This window comes from Bombus flavifrons, chromosome 5 (assembly GCF_040668555.2).
Source record: "Bombus flavifrons isolate JBK064 chromosome 5, iyBomFlav1_principal, whole genome shotgun sequence".
NCBI classification, from domain to species: Eukaryota; Metazoa; Arthropoda; class Insecta; order Hymenoptera; family Apidae; genus Bombus; species Bombus flavifrons.
Window position 1 is genome coordinate 18,187,688 of NC_138446.1, and position 16,259 is coordinate 18,203,946.

Genomic DNA, 16,259 nt, shown 5'->3' on the forward strand with positions numbered 1-16,259 from the left:
TGAAATTAAGAAAACTGAAGGCCGTGTTCGCATTCGAGCCGAGAACGGATTGAGTAAACACATTAAACAATTTCAAGGAGGTAAAGGATAAGTTAACCGCCTCGTTCGTCTCGGTTTGCCTTTGTCAAACTGCGGCGCGGCGCAGTCATTCGGAAATGAAGCCTTCGTAATTCTACGCAACTTCAAAATTACATACTCGTATAACTAATATATATTTGAAATCTTATGTTATCCAATTAACAATGTTCCATTATATCTTACCAATACCGATTTACCTTTCGATCGAATTATTAGGTATACCGATACTTATCGAATACTTCGATATACCGATAGACAAGCGTAAACTGTTTCAATAACAAGTTTTAATCGAAGCAAGAATCGTCCGAACCATAGACATCTTTCTCGCAATTATATAAGCTTGTCTATTTCAGTTTAAACTTATTCGATTTGCCTATAGTTAAATCTTAAATACCGGGAAACTATTTGCAAAACGCGTTCGCACGAACGTCAAAGTCGAGTTGGCGCATCAGAATCTTTTATAATCGTAATCAGAAGCTGGTACCAATGGAGTTCATTGTACTCCGTCAGCGACGCGACGTGACTTCCGTTTGTACCTTTGTAGATACGTCAGAAGCCACGTTGGTGAAATAACAGAGGAAGGAAATAACAGAGAAACTTGGAGATAACGTCAGAAATTTCCAAAGTCGAACCACTGTCGTATCGTCTCATCCAAAATCTCCTTTTCCTTTCGATTTGCCGCAACGACGCGACGCGACGCGACTTTAAGTGACGCGATTATAAGTAACTTGCGGAACTGAAAAGAAGTTGCTTGGAACGAATGCGAGTCTGATTAGTTATTTCCGATAGAGGTGATACAATCGTGAGAACAGATACGCGTAGCATCGCGCGAGACAGCGAACGGACAGCGGAGGAGGGCAGCAGCAAAGCTACCACCAGAAACCTTGGCGCTATTATTTCAAACAGAAAACCAATAAAACGCCTGCGATAGGAGATTTATCGAATCCAGAAACATCGGAATCGTATCTAACATAAACGCAATTGAAATACGGCTACGCGGCGCTCGAAACCAGAAGACAGCAGCGACTATCTTTAGATTTCTATATCAAACTGTCGGAAATTAGGTTTTTCGACGTTTGTTACGATCCACGTTAACCGTATTGATCTCGATCGTTGATCTACGCGATGAGTCGAGCAACGTAAATCGATCGAAATGTAATATCTACAATTTCGTAATGCCTTACCGAACGCAAACCTCAAAATACTTCCATTAGTAATTACGACATTGCAACATTTTACAAGTTTACATTTTTACAAGTGGAATTCATAATGGAATTTGTAGTAAACTGCTTAAAATTTACTTCATAAATCTTATTTAACGAGTTTCTGTATAATGAAATAACTTGGAATGTATCTGCTAAATTGTTTACATTTTCGCAAGTTTATATATCGTTGAACGATAAGAATATTGAGCGAGCCAATGAGCAGACACTGTCAACTTCAAACTATGCTCCGTAGTTTGTAAAATTCTCATCTAGGCGGTTCCATTCGATCGCGTTTGTTTGGTCAATTAAACCGGTATCAAACGAGTTTGAGAGATCGATCGAGAAAGTCGTTCGAATCGGTCGATTTATCGTACACCTGCGCCTAACATCGATGTTGCAATTTCTATCTGTGTTATCACAATTGTGCCCCTACGATACGTAACCTATAGTGCGATCGATACGCCAAACAAACACAAAACGAACAGGCAACGACGAAATTCTAGGTAATTGATCAACACCACGATAAATCTGGGAAATTTAGTTGCATTCAACGCGATGACGCGTTAACTATAACGCGACTTGACACGAATATTCTTGATATAACGATTCTATCGTCAATCCCTTCCTTTTCGATCAAACATCTAATTTTCGAATTGGGAATTTTTAAGAACGAACAAAATTTCTAACCATGCAAGACTGACGTGAGAATTAGGTTAAAAATTATTTAACGTTTCAAATGGAACTCGACGGTAATAATAATGATCTTTGGCGAAACGCAATACGATTGCACGACAAAGAGAAACAACTATATAGATACAAAATACAAAATACGAAATAAAATACCATCTGTAGAGAAATGTATGAAATTACAGGAGCGTGTCAATTTTTATGCGACGCGCCGCGCTCGTGTCTATACGTGTACGTATAGTCGAATGCACGCACGTACATACCGGTGAAAGACTCGTCAGTATCGTAACCTAAAATTAATCGAGCGCTCGTGTAATGTGAAAAGTAAACCAACCAATTGCAATATGCTCGCGCGTAACAATGCCCACCTATGCTTGCCGATGAATGCAAAACGCGATAATTCACGCAGCAATTTCGTTATCCTGTTAAATAATGTAACACGGTATCTGTGTCAGCGCGGGCCGATTTTTTCGTCACTCGAGCGATATCAACGTAACGCGTAGATATATCGGCGCGTTATAAAGCGACTGTTGCAAATGTCAGTGAAACGTTCATTTACGAAACCGGTACGCGGTCGCGTAAATACAAGTACATATTTTGTCATACGACCGATCAGGATTATCCAGTTTTCGCCTATATTTTTTCAATCGACGCGTTTATCACGCGTTTACATATTTTCGTGGTCCGTTATGAAAATCTCTTTAACGTACAAGATTGTTGCCTTTCGCGTCAGCCCGATCTCATCCGTATACGTGCAATTCACTCTTGCCAATTTTAGATACAAATAAAAATCTCGTAAGCTTAACCAGGAAAATTGAAATTAATTTAAGATTTAGTTTGAGATACAAATTGGCAAAATAATACGAGACTGTCGATACGAGTGACTCGTGGCAAACCGATTAAAAGGATCTATTCAAAAATACGGAAAAATACGGAATTACAACCATCTAATTGTAAATTGCAATAAAATAGCAATAAACGGGATCTATAGAAAGCGTGATCGTCATACGTGAAGAAAAAAATCGTGGGGAATTGGTTCGATCGATTGGTAGCTGAAAAGAGGAGAAGAAAGCTGATGGTATATCTAAGCGGTGGCGATCGAAGTGCCGCGCCGCGTCGTGAACCCGGGTTCAAGCTTTACGATCCCACTTACAGCCGGACTCGTCACGATATCATTTATTAGGAACACCAATGCAATTACACAATGAAGTAGTAAAGGCAATAGTCGCGATAAACCTGGCCTGTCGATTCGTTCGGAAACGCGGCATGCTGTATACATGAACTTCGGACGTATCGGACGTAGTGGGCATCGAATCGTTATAAATCATATAATAAATCAATTATTTATGTGCTGCTCGCGGAGAGCAGCGTAACGGGCATGGAGATCGTAATAGGACTAAAGGGAAACGTGACTGGGAGCGTCGTATTTTGCGCGCGTTATAGCTAGAAGTCGATCATCATAGTTACTTAAGTTTAAGATCGTCGTACTCTAATGCTCTCACGACATAGCCAAATATAACTCGCGATCGCGTGTGCGTTATCTTCGCGGTGTATTCTTTCCGTTTCACAGAAGCACGCTCGCGTTACACGATAGTATTATAAGATAAATAAAAAGTGCAATTTCCATCCTTCGAGTACAACCGATCACTGGTAATACGTGAAACATTATTTTATTTACTGTATACTGTACTGCTGTTATAACTTGCTGTTTTAGAGATCTAAACTCTCCATTCGGAGATGTGGCTACACGCTCATAGGTATTATCATAATACTGCGCTACACACGGATCAACCTCTGATCGGAAAAATTAGCACTGCACGAAATGAGTATCGTAGATCAAAGAAAGAAGAACCGTACGAAGCAAGTACTCGCTGACTTTAGTTCGTTGTAAAAGAGATAAACACGCGCTTCGAAAACGAGTAGATTCGAACAACGGATGTGTAGAAAATTCACGGTATGAGAAACGTCGATTCGCTGGTCGATCGAAAACCAGAGTACAAAGTAGGTATGTTTTCGTTTCCATTCAAACAGGAAATATCGGAAAGTAAGAAGAAAGAAAGAAAAAAGTCAACGAATGATAGGTTTAAACGTCGCTTCGATGACTCATTCGGAAACGAGGTCTTCTAATTGTTTCAAGTTTGCACCGTGTAACGAGCAGTCGTTCAACGATTCATCGACGCTGGTCCAGCACACGCTCGAGCCTGGCCTCCTTGCGAAACATGCGACACGCGCCGCCCTCCATAGCGATTTATTGCACCTAGCTCGATACATATTCATCGCATGTGTTTTAAAGTTTCAACGTCGACTATTCCGGCTCGTTTGAAAAACGCGTTGCCGGTAACTGGTAACTCGGCCCGAAAACCAACTTTTATGCGGAACAGGCTGCCAAGGTCGCAAAAATCAAACATCGCCTCATCCTATGAAGATTGATGAAAAAAAAAAAGAGCTTGACGACGTTAGCGCTCGTGCTATTGCTAGATGACTATCGATAAATGTTCTTGCTTTCGTTCGATCCATCTAGTTTCCTTCGTTCATACGCAGAGTAAATAATTGCGTAACTGATCCCTATATACTGGCTAAAAGAAATAAAAAATCGCAACATGTAAATTTACGGTTACTTCTATCATCTGTAAATGTTTGATAGCAAAATTCAAAATAACGTGATATGCATAACGTACGATGACGCGGAAAAGAAAGCTTAAAATTGCATAGTTACGTACACGAGCGTTAACAATTTTCCATCGGACATTCTGTATGCACGTGTCAATAACCCTCTATATTCCGAAACGTATGTATCTGTATATTTGCATACACAATTAGCCCAATTCTAAGCTCGCTTAATTTCGAATTTTCAAATAATTTAGTCATTTAATCGGATAATCTTCAAAACTATCTACATTTAAGTAATTAATTTTCCACCCACTATCACGAGTACTCGAAATACTTACAGTCTTGATATCCTCGATCCCTTTCTCTTTTACGTTTTCATAAATATTCATTTGTTCGATTAATTTTTACGCTCTCGATGACCACAATATCATCACCCTATATTTTTAAATTTCAAACAAAAACAATAATTATTGAACAACCCCGTTTATCCTTTGGTCACCCTGTGACCTAGAAATGGGCGTTGGAATATTACGTAACCCGACACTTGCCCGTAACAACAACTTCGATACACGAATTTAACCGGTCTAGCGAAACGCGTAGTTTACCATGTGTCAGATAAACAATTTACAAACAATAAATGTACCCTACTCGAAATAAATGAAAAGTTTATGTGCTTAAAGGATTGGTGGTAAGATAAACGAATGCTAATACGAAAGAAACATTCTTCGGTTGGGAAGAAGAAGAAAACGTTCTTCGTCTGTCAACTTTGTTTACTGAGAGATAAACGCTGAGAGCCTATCATGAAATACAAAATATAGGATATTCCTGAGACGTTAGACGTTAGACGTTAGACGTTAGACGTTAGATGCGAGCAGGGGATTTCCGTACGACCAACGATGACAGGCTCCCACTACATTTGTTATTATGCAACGAAGCGTGTGGACCCGGCTGAGTGCCGGCTAGCGAAATGAGCGAAATAGCGTTCTCGTGCGGCAGAGCGCACGTGCATCTCGAAGGTTCACTGTACCAGACACTTTTGTACACACAAACGTACATAACCTCCCTTCTCGTTCCTCTCGAGAGTCATTCGTTTAATTTTATCCTTTCCTCCCCATTATTTGGCAAGAAGTCGCGGAACCTCGTGCATACAATAGATTTGCTTTTAAAAAAGAAAATCGAAAGATAAAAAGAAATCGTACACTCACCACAGACGTTCAGCCAACCCTCGACACGGCAAGGATACTCCAGTTTCATCGTAAATCGTTGCAGCCGAACACCGAGTGCCAAAGATATACCACACAAGTACACTTGTCACATAAGAAAACGAATGGAACAGCCCGTAGTCAGGACGTGCTATCACTGTTAAACAACATCCGCGACACACATTCTCCCGTACATTGACACGATGCTGGAAAAACCGACGTATTTTTGAATCTGACACGGGGACGCGCGCACACAAAACAATATACGAAATCACGAGGAAAGTAAACGTAGAAATGTCGTTTCTCCGATCGCGAGCATACACACTGTCTGCCGTTGTGCGCGCCTTAACTGTCTACGCGCGATCCACGCACACCGGCGAACAAATCCCAACTAACTCAACAAACCCTCTCACGTCCTCGTTGTACCGATCTTCTTTCTCCTTCTCTCGCGTGTCGCTTCGTCGCTAGCCCCTCTCGCTTTCAGGTGGTGCACTCGCATCTCGTATATTCTTTTCGTATAATTGCTTCGACTGTTTTCTTCGTTTCAACTGACAATTTCTCTCGAACGATCGATTCGTTATTTCCCTACGAAAAACATTAATAGATCGAACATACGTAGCTTTTCAATTGACATTGTTCGATAATAGAAATGAAATTCGATTTTCGAGATAAATTCATGTTCCATGATTCGATATATCGAAAGTACGAATTGAAAGAACCGACTTTGCTCACATCTTAATTACAAAAGCCGACTACAAAAATACGATCTTTACGATATCCTACATATATCATAATTTTACCTAATAATTATGATCAATAAATATTATTATAATCTGTCATAAATGTTATTATAATCTGAAAAAATAGCTTCCCATAATAATATGCAACTTTCGATATTTTATTACGAACCATTTAAGGAACTTTTAGCATTATTCTACAATTTTAATTGTTATGTTTACTATGTATACGATTATATACATATAGGTAGTTTCATATATTTTTACTAGATCGATCACAAACATTTTTTTATACAGTATCTACACGATACACGATATTCTAGCTTGCCCACTGTCAAAGTATGCATTGCCAAATCCACGTTAAATTACACGAAATCCTTCTTCTTTATACCACTTCTCAAATAAGAATAAATTGATTTACACGAGACAACTAATTTGATAAAATCTGGTAATAAAAAGGATAATTTTTATTAAACACTTACATTAGCAATAGCGGTCCAATCTCAGCGTCATCGATTCGAACGAAAGAACGTTACTATAGATAATTACCGACTATAAGATAATTCTAGAATTATCTATTCGTTCGGTTCTCAACGCCACCTAGTAAGCATATCTACAGTCAGTCACTAGCAAAATGGCGCTCAAGGGACAAGTTGGTCAAAGTGAGTAACAAAAAATAATGTAACTCCCTGCGATATAAGCAAAATTTTTAAATTTCTTTGTATCGTAATATTGGAACAATCTTGTAAATTTATTTTACATAAAGGTCATATCATTTCCATCACTGTCAGAATCCGTAACCTCCAAAAGGGCGTATATGCTGTGATGATTTCATCGTTTATGAAGCGGCTGCTAGATAAAAATGTCAAACTTATGTTTCAGAATCGCGTTGCACTCAAATTTCATATAAAATAGAAACTTTATTGCGCAAAGTAACATAGGTTGTTAACACGCATACTTACCAATCTCTTAATCTATTGATTCTAAAAGTTTACTTTATTCATATTCTATCTCGATAAATATTATACTTTAATGTCATAAAATCTAAAGTCAATCATTTTTATTTTTGGCAAAACGTGTTTCCATTTAAAATATATATATATATATATATATTATTCGTAAACATTTATGCTTAGACTTTTATTATTTCTACCTAAATACATGACAACTTACAAATATGGTAATTATATATCCATGCAACTTATTAAAATCATTTTTAAATTCGGTAGACTGAACTATTTTAAAACATTTCATAAACGTTTCGTAAATTTGATACTATTTAATTGTTTTCTAAAAGAGCTCCAACGTAACGTGCCTTTCAATCGTTTCACTGTTATTACTAAGATAATATTTATTTTCTATAATTAAACGTCGCAATATCTCTCATTAAACAGTACCAACAATCACTATGCATCGCGGAATTGTTGAGTCTATTATCGATACAAGTCTATATTGAATAATCTAATTAGTAAACCAATTTCGATGATACGATGAAATCCAAACACTCGTAATGTCCAATTAACGAAGGACTTTTCTTCTGAAATAATCATCGATGTATACCCTTTTCTTTCTATCCATTTTTTACTTACTACGTATTATTCGATATGGGGCTCCTTGTTCTTTAGATACAATCCTGTCTAGCGTGACGTCATCGTCCATGAGAACGATCAATACACGTTGAGAGCGCCAATAATTGTCAAATAATTACCTACACTCAGATTATTACTATTTTGACAAATATGTCTTACACGCGTGTTACGATTTTTATTGTTAATTTCTGTCATCAGAATATTTTCATTGCATTTTTCATTAGATATATCAAAGTATGATGAGCGATGTTTTAATGCATACCGATGCATAATAGAACTGCAATTAAATGATCTTCAGGCTATTAAATATATGTTTTTTGTATTTAGCGATATGTATGTATTATTCTGATTCTTTCTTATCATATCATTTTTTCTTATAGAGATTATGAACGAAGTGATTAAACAAAAGAAGACTGGAACAAGTGGGGTACAATGGCGTATTTTGGTAGTTGATCAACTGGCCATGAGGATGGTATCAGCGTGCTGTAAAATGCACGATATCAGTGCTCAAGGCATCACCTTGGTGGAAGATATCAACAAAAAACGGGAACCGTTACCTACCATGGAAGCGATCTACTTGATCACACCATGCAATTCGTCTGTCCAAAAGTTGATCGAAGACTTCAGCAATCCTACTAGAACTACTTACAAAGTAGCTCACGTTTATTTCACGGAAGGTACGCAGTTTCGCACTTCCCACATTAATTACATGGCAAACATTGTCATAAGAGAAACGGCTATAAATAATCAAGATAATTTCATTCCTATCTTGGTCACCTTAATATTTTCTGAACACGTTCTTTTTATTTCTCGCGTACACATGAAAGTTCATTTTCGATTTTATGTTTCTTTCACAAGATACACGTTTAATAAACAGGAAATTGAAAAAGAAATTGTACGAGAATGGACAGTCCGGTACATTCGATTTCGGTAATCCACATAAGATTCTAAGTATATCTCTTTACAGCATGTCCCGATGAGTTGTTCAAAGAATTGTGTCTCTCCCTGGTAGCTAAACGCATAAAGACACTAAAAGAGATCAACATCGCTTTCATACCGTACGAGGAGCAGGTAAAGCAAGGAAACTGTAACAGAGAAACCGAATGTTTGATAACTTTACGTTTTCCGTGGTGATGGGCACACATTCACCAACATATACACAAACACATATCATATCAACGCCCTTTACAGACGCCACCCTATTCACAGCCATATGATATTTTGACTCACAGCCTACCTTCCGATTTTTCGATCAGTGATTATGACAATGTTAACACAATTATTTGACTTTTATCCCTTACTCGCCTATTTTGTACAGTACTCACATACATATAAAGCACGTACTAACGACGGAATGCATTCATGCTTGCACGCGAGCAGTGTGTCCGGAGGAGCTGTTCAATGAACTCTGCAAGTCTCTCGCCGCTAAAAAGATCAAAACCCTGAAAGAGATCAACATCGCTTTCCTGCCTTACGAGTCGCAGGTGACGAACAAAAGAAAAAAACTCGTAGCTGACTAGTAATAGTTGTAATCGTGATAGTTACTATTTCTAATTTTCTCAGTTTCGATAAACAGAATTCCTATATATGCTTCAGTTCTTTATTTTACGGGGTAGAATGTAGGCGAAAGACTTCTATAATTACCTTACGTGTACGTTCCTGTCTTTCCTTTCGCGATCAAACTTTTCTTTTTCTTTTCAATGCATGCAATTACCAGTCCTGTTATTTATTGTTATTTTATTAACTATTTTTCTTCCTCAATCTATATATATATATATATATGTGTGTGTATATGTATTACACTGCCTTCGAAAATTGAAATAAAATTATAACTTAATATGTAACAACCAATGCACAGATAATATTAAAACGAGTACGTAATTAAATAGGTTTTCTCGTTGGACTCGCGTGAAACGTTCGCTTGTTTTTATAACGCTTCCTTCTCCAACTTGAGAACAGCCAATATGGAAAGAATAGCTGAACAGATCGCGACGCTTTGTGCTACTCTCGGAGAATATCCATCAGTTAGATATCGAAGGTACAATACAATATATATTCCTCTTCTTTTGCATTGCCGTAATGATTAAAATATTTTTAGTTCAGCTTGAGTTTAGAATTCGATCAAGCGTTAGATTAGTTCTTCGTTGGTTCTTCATTATTTTAAATATTCATTATTCCTACAGCGATTTCGATCGAAATGTTGAACTGGCACATATGGTTCAACAGAAATTGGATGCTTACAAAGCGGATGAACCGACGATGGGCGAAGGACCTGAGAAAGCACGCTCCCAACTGCTTATCCTAGATAGAGGATTTGACTGTGTCTCTCCACTGTTACATGAATTAACGCTGCAAGCTATGGCGTACGATTTGTTAGATATTGATAATGATGTCTACAGGTAAATGTAATATTTATTATCATTAATTTCAATTGATGCTTCAATATATGAAATTTTTTATAAGATTCGAAGCTTCAGCGGGTGTACAAAAGGAAGTATTACTGGATGAAAATGACGATTTATGGGTAGAGCTTAGACATCAACATATTGCTGTAGTTTCACAGTAAGTAAAATAACGTACAAATTTATTAAAGGAAACGGTGCAATATCATTTACAAAACATGTAATTTGTTTCTAGGAATGTTACTAAAAATTTAAAGAAATTCACAGAATCAAAAAGAATGCCACAAGGAGACAAACAGAGCATGAGAGACCTTTCACAAATGATCAAAAGAATGCCACAGTACCAAAAGGAATTGAGCAAATATGCAACACACTTGCAATTAGCAGAAGATTGTATGAAACGTTATCAAGGGAATGTAGATAAACTGTGCAAAGTAGAACAAGTATATATCATATATAATCCGTTTTTTTTTTTTTTTTTTTTTTTTTTTAAATTTTCATGTTAACTTATTCAACAAGTACGATATATATCATGTTTTATTAGGATTTAGCAATGGGTACAGATGCTGAGGGAGAACGTATTAAAGATCAAATGAAAAATATTACCCCGATTTTACTTGACCAAACAGTACATCATTTAGACAAATTACGAATTATTGCACTATATGTTATTAGTAAAAATGGTATTTCTGAAGAGAATCTGAACCGCCTAGTTCATCATGCCCAAATATCTGCTGACGATAAACAAACTATAGTAAACATGGCAAATCTTGGTATCAATATAGTTGTAGATGTAAGTATTTTATTTTGTCAATTATTAACAAATTATGTATTCATTCTCCAAATATATATACTTTTACGTGCTTGTTGTTAAATTAATACCAATTCATCATATTACACTTATAGGGTGGAAACCGCAGAAAATTGTATACCGTACAACGTAAAGAAAGAATTACAGAACATACTTATCAAATGAGTCGTTGGACTCCAGTTATGAAGGATATTATGGAAGATGCTATCGAAGATAAGCTTGATTCTAAACATTTCCCTTTTTTGGCTGGACGAGCAGCAAGCTCGGGATATCATGCTCCAACTAGGTATAGTAAGAACCTGTATGGAAATAATATTAGGTGCTAATATTTTTGTAACATCATTGTAATTTACTTTTAGTGCAAGATATGGGCATTGGCACAAAGACAAAGGTTCGCAAACCATTAAGAACGTACCACGACTAATCGTTTTCGTTGTCGGTGGTGTTTGTTTTTCTGAAATACGATGCGGTTACGAAGTTACAAATGCTTTAAAAAATTGGGAAGTGATTATTGGTGAGTATATATTAAAAATTTTCGCCTAATTGAACTTGTTTCAACACTGAATTATCATTTTACTTCAGGATCATCGCATATAATCACACCAAAATCCTTCTTAGATGACCTGAGTAAACTTCACGTATAAAGAAACTTTTATGTTGTAAACAAAATAAAGACACGTTCCCGCATTCCTAATATGCCATTAGCTTCGGCTCCGTCAATAATAAAAGCCACGAAATATTCATGGATGATCTCGAATTACAATTAAAGTATAAGATAAGGAACATACAGTCAATTGTTTAAGTCGAGTAGTTAGTTAGCGACTAATTAGAAACATTGAAGAATGCGAAGAATGGCATGTCATAAATATCATATGGCCAGAATGTAGATGGCGGCAGGAGGAAAATATATCCGGTGTTAAGTGCCTGCACGTGGCCTGCACGAATAAAAAATTAATATGGAATGAATAAATCTGTTGGAAATATCGATGCTAATCGTACGGAGATGCTTAATGGTAATTTAGGCTCGCGATTGTCTAGCTCGGATATCGTATGTTATTCCATGTCATATTGTCCCTTTGTTGATAATACACGTTTAGCAGAGAAATTTGATGTATTGTAGTGGAGAATCGTGATATTCGTGTTCAAGTTTCTCGTTATTAGTATCTTTTTTATCTCGCGCTTCAAAAGCTATTCATTGTTACATTATGATAAAGAAGACATAGTCAATTTTGTTTACAAAGTCAGTATTTCTTCTTCAATTCATATGAGAATTGAGTATACATATATATATATATATGCTTTAGTCATATTGATTTCAGTAAAACATAATTTAATGAAACTATACGATGGCATTGATATTTATTTTATAAGTGGTTAAAGCTATTAAAATATCTTTAAAGATACAAATGTTTAAGTATCTTGCTGTACAATAAAGCGATAGATATACATTTAGTTATTTATTATACTTTTGTTGTATTATCGATTTATAGCTAAACAAGTGCATTTCAATGCCATATATATATGTATATATATATATAATACATATGTATATATATATATATATGTATGTGTGTGTGTGTGTATTAAATTATACATAGTACAAATGCGGCTATTAGTTCATCTTAAAGCGTGCATTTATTTCAATTTAAAAACTGTCCAACTATAAAAGACTTCTAGCTGTTTCATTCGTAAAGTAAAAGTTTTACTATATCGTTAAGTATATACATGTTGAAACTTCTGCTGCATATACAAAGCAATTGTATATCACTTTCGATTGGTGGAAGTTAGTTAGTCTGTTAACGATCATAATGATTATCGATGTGCGTTATTATTGCGATTACTTAGCGGTGAGATTACTACAAAATTTACGGTATTGATTATTATATAATATATATATACATATATATGTACATCTATATTATATATATATATATATATATATATATATATATATATGTATGTATATATATATAATATATATACATATACCTATGTGTATGTAGATTGTAGTCTAAACAAAATGTTCTGCTTATAAAGGCCTACATTTCGATCCAATTTTGTTTCTTTTTTTATACTTATACCGTACCACGTTAACTAAAGATAAAATTTTAACAAACAAGTTGTCAGTTGAAATTCACGAACAAGTTAACTCTTTGTATAGTATGTATTACTACGATAATCGTTCATGGGTTATCGTTCAGCATGGGTCAAGACTCAGAGTTGTCCATATAATGAAATCCAGCTGTCATCTTAATTAAAATATCGACCTTGTCACATTGCCTTTAAATCTCGATCCTGGGAATCCTGAGATCTTGGTAAGTTTGAGAAATACCTAAATCAACAAAGAGAATCGGTCTAGCATATAGCGATGTGATTGAAAGAAAAAGGATATCAAGTTATCGCTTATATTGTAAATATACTGAAAATAACGATTCTTTGGAAAGCAAATACTATAATAAGGATTTGAATGTAGGCAAGTATGTATTGGACAAGAGAAAGATTTCAATACCGCTAGAAAGAAGGCATTACAATAAATTGCTACCTTGAAGGTATTAACAAAATTTTAATTAATTTACAAATATATCTTCTAAATTATGCGCCGAAATCTCTGCAAGTAGATATAATGCAGCTCGTTGTAACTAATCTTTACAGTGATATAAAGTCCATCTCTTCTGTTTTGCCAACTTTTCTATTTAATCGTAGATAATTTTATTATTTGAAAGGTCATAATAGAAGATTTCAGAGACGTTTTCCTGTCTTCGTTTGTGTGGCCGGCTATTGCATGTGGACTACTTTACGAAGGTATAAACACCTTTTAGGCACAACAATCGCTCGGCCATGCACATTAGCAAAGCTCTGATAAGAATTGCAAAATCTGAAAATGCATTTATAATCGTTCATGATGCGACAAGAAAAGCTATTACAACCTCTACCCCGACATCCAGGTACTGTATCTAAACTTTATGTTACTCTCATATATATCTTTATATGTCTTACGTACGATCTTTTCATTTTATTAGTTACAGACTTTTATACAAGATCATCAGAAAGATCAGATTTGTTAAAGTATGCACAACAAAACGGAATACCTATTTCAGTAAATAAAAAAAATATTAAAGTAAATATAAAAGAATCATGGAGCTCTGGCGCAAATCTATCGCATATTCCGAATAGTCGACATTATTATATTATTGTAGTTTCATTTTGATTTATTAAAATCTAAATACATATATGTATGCCTTTAGCTATGAATCGGGTATTTTAGAAAATTCTGACACATTAGTCCCAAAACAAATATATAAAATGAGCGATGATCCATTAAATTCTTAGACGGAAGTAGATGAAATTGAAGTTAATTCTGAACAGGAGTATCATCCATCGTATGTGAGAAAATTAAAGAATAACGAGATATTTCTTATCCCGCTCAAAATAATACAATATTTAAATTAAATCGATGATATATATGTCCTATAATATAGGACGTATTGACATTGTTAAGAAACGTTTTATTAACTTGTAAGTAAGTATATATATGTGATTTATCTGTAAATATTTGAGAATCATTACATATACATACCATTATCACTAATACTTTAGTCCAGGAAACTTCGAAATCACGATAAGCTAAGAGTCATTATGAAGCACGTCAAGAGTTGGAAATGTTTGTATTATGTTATATCAGATGAAATCTTATTTGACTAACAAAATGACTGATTACGTTTATAAATGTGAAACAACGCTGTAAGCGATTATACAAAATAATGGTTTCGTAAATGGTTAGTATTGCTCAACGAGTGCTCTAATTTGCTCTTTGGTATTAGCAAAATAAATTTTAAGCAAACTCCTAATACTCTTATTACTCTTCGATCTTACAGTATGTACGCATAGCCGACGTAGCAAAGAGTATTCATACAGCGAGAGTCTAGTCCGAATGAATGTAAGAGGAGATTACGAGCTTGAAGGCATGATTTCATTCGTACGCAAGCTTACATATTAAACAAATTTAGTCTTTAGTCAGACTTGAAGTATGATATATAAAATACATTAAAATGTGTAATATTTCGTGAAAAGAATATAGCGCTTGAGTTTAACAAATTTTTGCGCAATTATTGAGAAATCATTTAGGAGGTATTGAAATGAACTTTTCAATCATCAAGTTTCAATCTTAAGACATTTTTTATTCTAGTTTAATTAATTATACCGTTGTAATGTTTATACATGAGTTATTTTAAGAGGATGAGGTAATAATGAAAAACTATCGTAACAATTACTTTCAATTAGTTATTAATAATTAAACCGTAGGTAATTAGTATATTTGTAAAGATTATAATAACGTGTAATATGCATTGTTTTATCTGTATTAATTAGTATATACAATATTTCTTATTCGTTCTAACAGATTCGCAACATAAGAGAAAACGTCAAACACGAGACAATAATATTTCAGTTAGTATCTCTTCTATCGACGACTATATAACACTCTTTCATTCTGTCCGTTTCGCTCGCTCACCCTCTCTGCTTGTTTTACGCTCTGTATTTATATATGTATATCTTTATATATATATATATATATATATATTATATATATTATATTATATATATATATGCTATATATATATATGTATATATAACATGCAAAATTATAAACTAAGAAAGGTAATTCTGTATATGCTTATGATTAATAATCTGCAGTAACTTTGTATTCACACACTTGCCTCGTAACATTAATTCAAATATGTAATAAAAATCTCTCTTCTTATGTTTAGGGATTAATAAGAGAACAGACAATATTATTTAATTTGATATTGTTAAGCAAATAGAGATTTAAATGAAACAACAATTTAATTCATTACTTGATATTATATTACCAAGTTTGTTATCTACAAAATAAAAGATTTAAAACTTAGTCAAGAATTCTTCCTGTACAAAGCATCGACG

The 16,259-nt window shown here is 34.8% G+C and overlaps 2 protein-coding genes and 1 long non-coding RNA gene across 6 annotated transcripts in view; 2 read left to right on the top strand and 1 right to left on the bottom strand.

Annotated features, from left to right (window-relative positions):
- raskol (Ras GTPase-activating protein raskol) overlaps positions 1–6,345 on the bottom strand; it is a 257,001-nt gene extending 250,656 nt beyond the window's left edge. Inside the window, exon 1 of one of the 2 annotated variants that reach the window (XM_069112675.1) lies at positions 5,786–6,345. The gene's annotated coding sequence lies outside the window, so the exon portion shown is untranslated. The remainder of the gene's footprint in view (positions 1–5,785) is intronic. The other variant, XM_069112677.1, reaches the window with a different exon arrangement.
- Positions 6,346–7,053: 708 nt separating this feature from the next.
- Positions 7,054–12,015, top strand: Rop (Syntaxin-binding protein Rop). 3 transcript variants are annotated; one of them, XM_069112682.1, is made up of 11 exons: positions 7,054–7,181; positions 8,489–8,785; positions 9,076–9,179; positions 9,998–10,146; positions 10,292–10,507; positions 10,572–10,670; positions 10,746–10,953; positions 11,055–11,303; positions 11,417–11,607; positions 11,681–11,835; positions 11,904–12,015. In XM_069112682.1, exons 1-11 carry the CDS (start codon positions 7,154–7,156, stop codon positions 11,963–11,965), a joined length of 1,758 nt encoding a protein of 585 aa, XP_068968783.1. In that variant the 5' UTR covers positions 7,054–7,153; the 3' UTR covers positions 11,966–12,015. The 3 variants fall into 3 exon arrangements, with proteins under 3 accessions (XP_068968783.1, XP_068968784.1, XP_068968785.1); XM_069112683.1 differs by lacking the exon at positions 9,076–9,179 and adding an exon at positions 9,489–9,592; XM_069112684.1 differs by lacking the exon at positions 7,054–7,181 and adding an exon at positions 8,193–8,342.
- A 2,523-nt stretch (positions 12,016–14,538) lies between these two features.
- On the top strand, positions 14,539–16,042 carry LOC138179663 (uncharacterized). Its single transcript, XR_011173097.1, has 3 exons — positions 14,539–15,097; positions 15,197–15,942; positions 15,978–16,042. It is a non-coding gene; the product is annotated as an uncharacterized LOC138179663 (long non-coding RNA).
- The last annotated feature ends 217 nt before the right edge of the window (positions 16,043–16,259 follow it).

Coding starts and splice junctions, on each gene's coding strand:
- Rop (XM_069112682.1), top strand. CDS start 7,154: ATGGCGCTCAAGGGACAAGTTGGTCAAA. Junction 7,182..8,488: donor CAAGGGACAAGTTGGTCAAA/GTGAGTAACAAA, acceptor TTTTTCTTATAG/AGATTATGAACGAAGTGATT. Junction 11,836..11,903: donor AAATTGGGAAGTGATTATTG/GTGAGTATATAT, acceptor ATTTTACTTCAG/GATCATCGCATATAATCACA.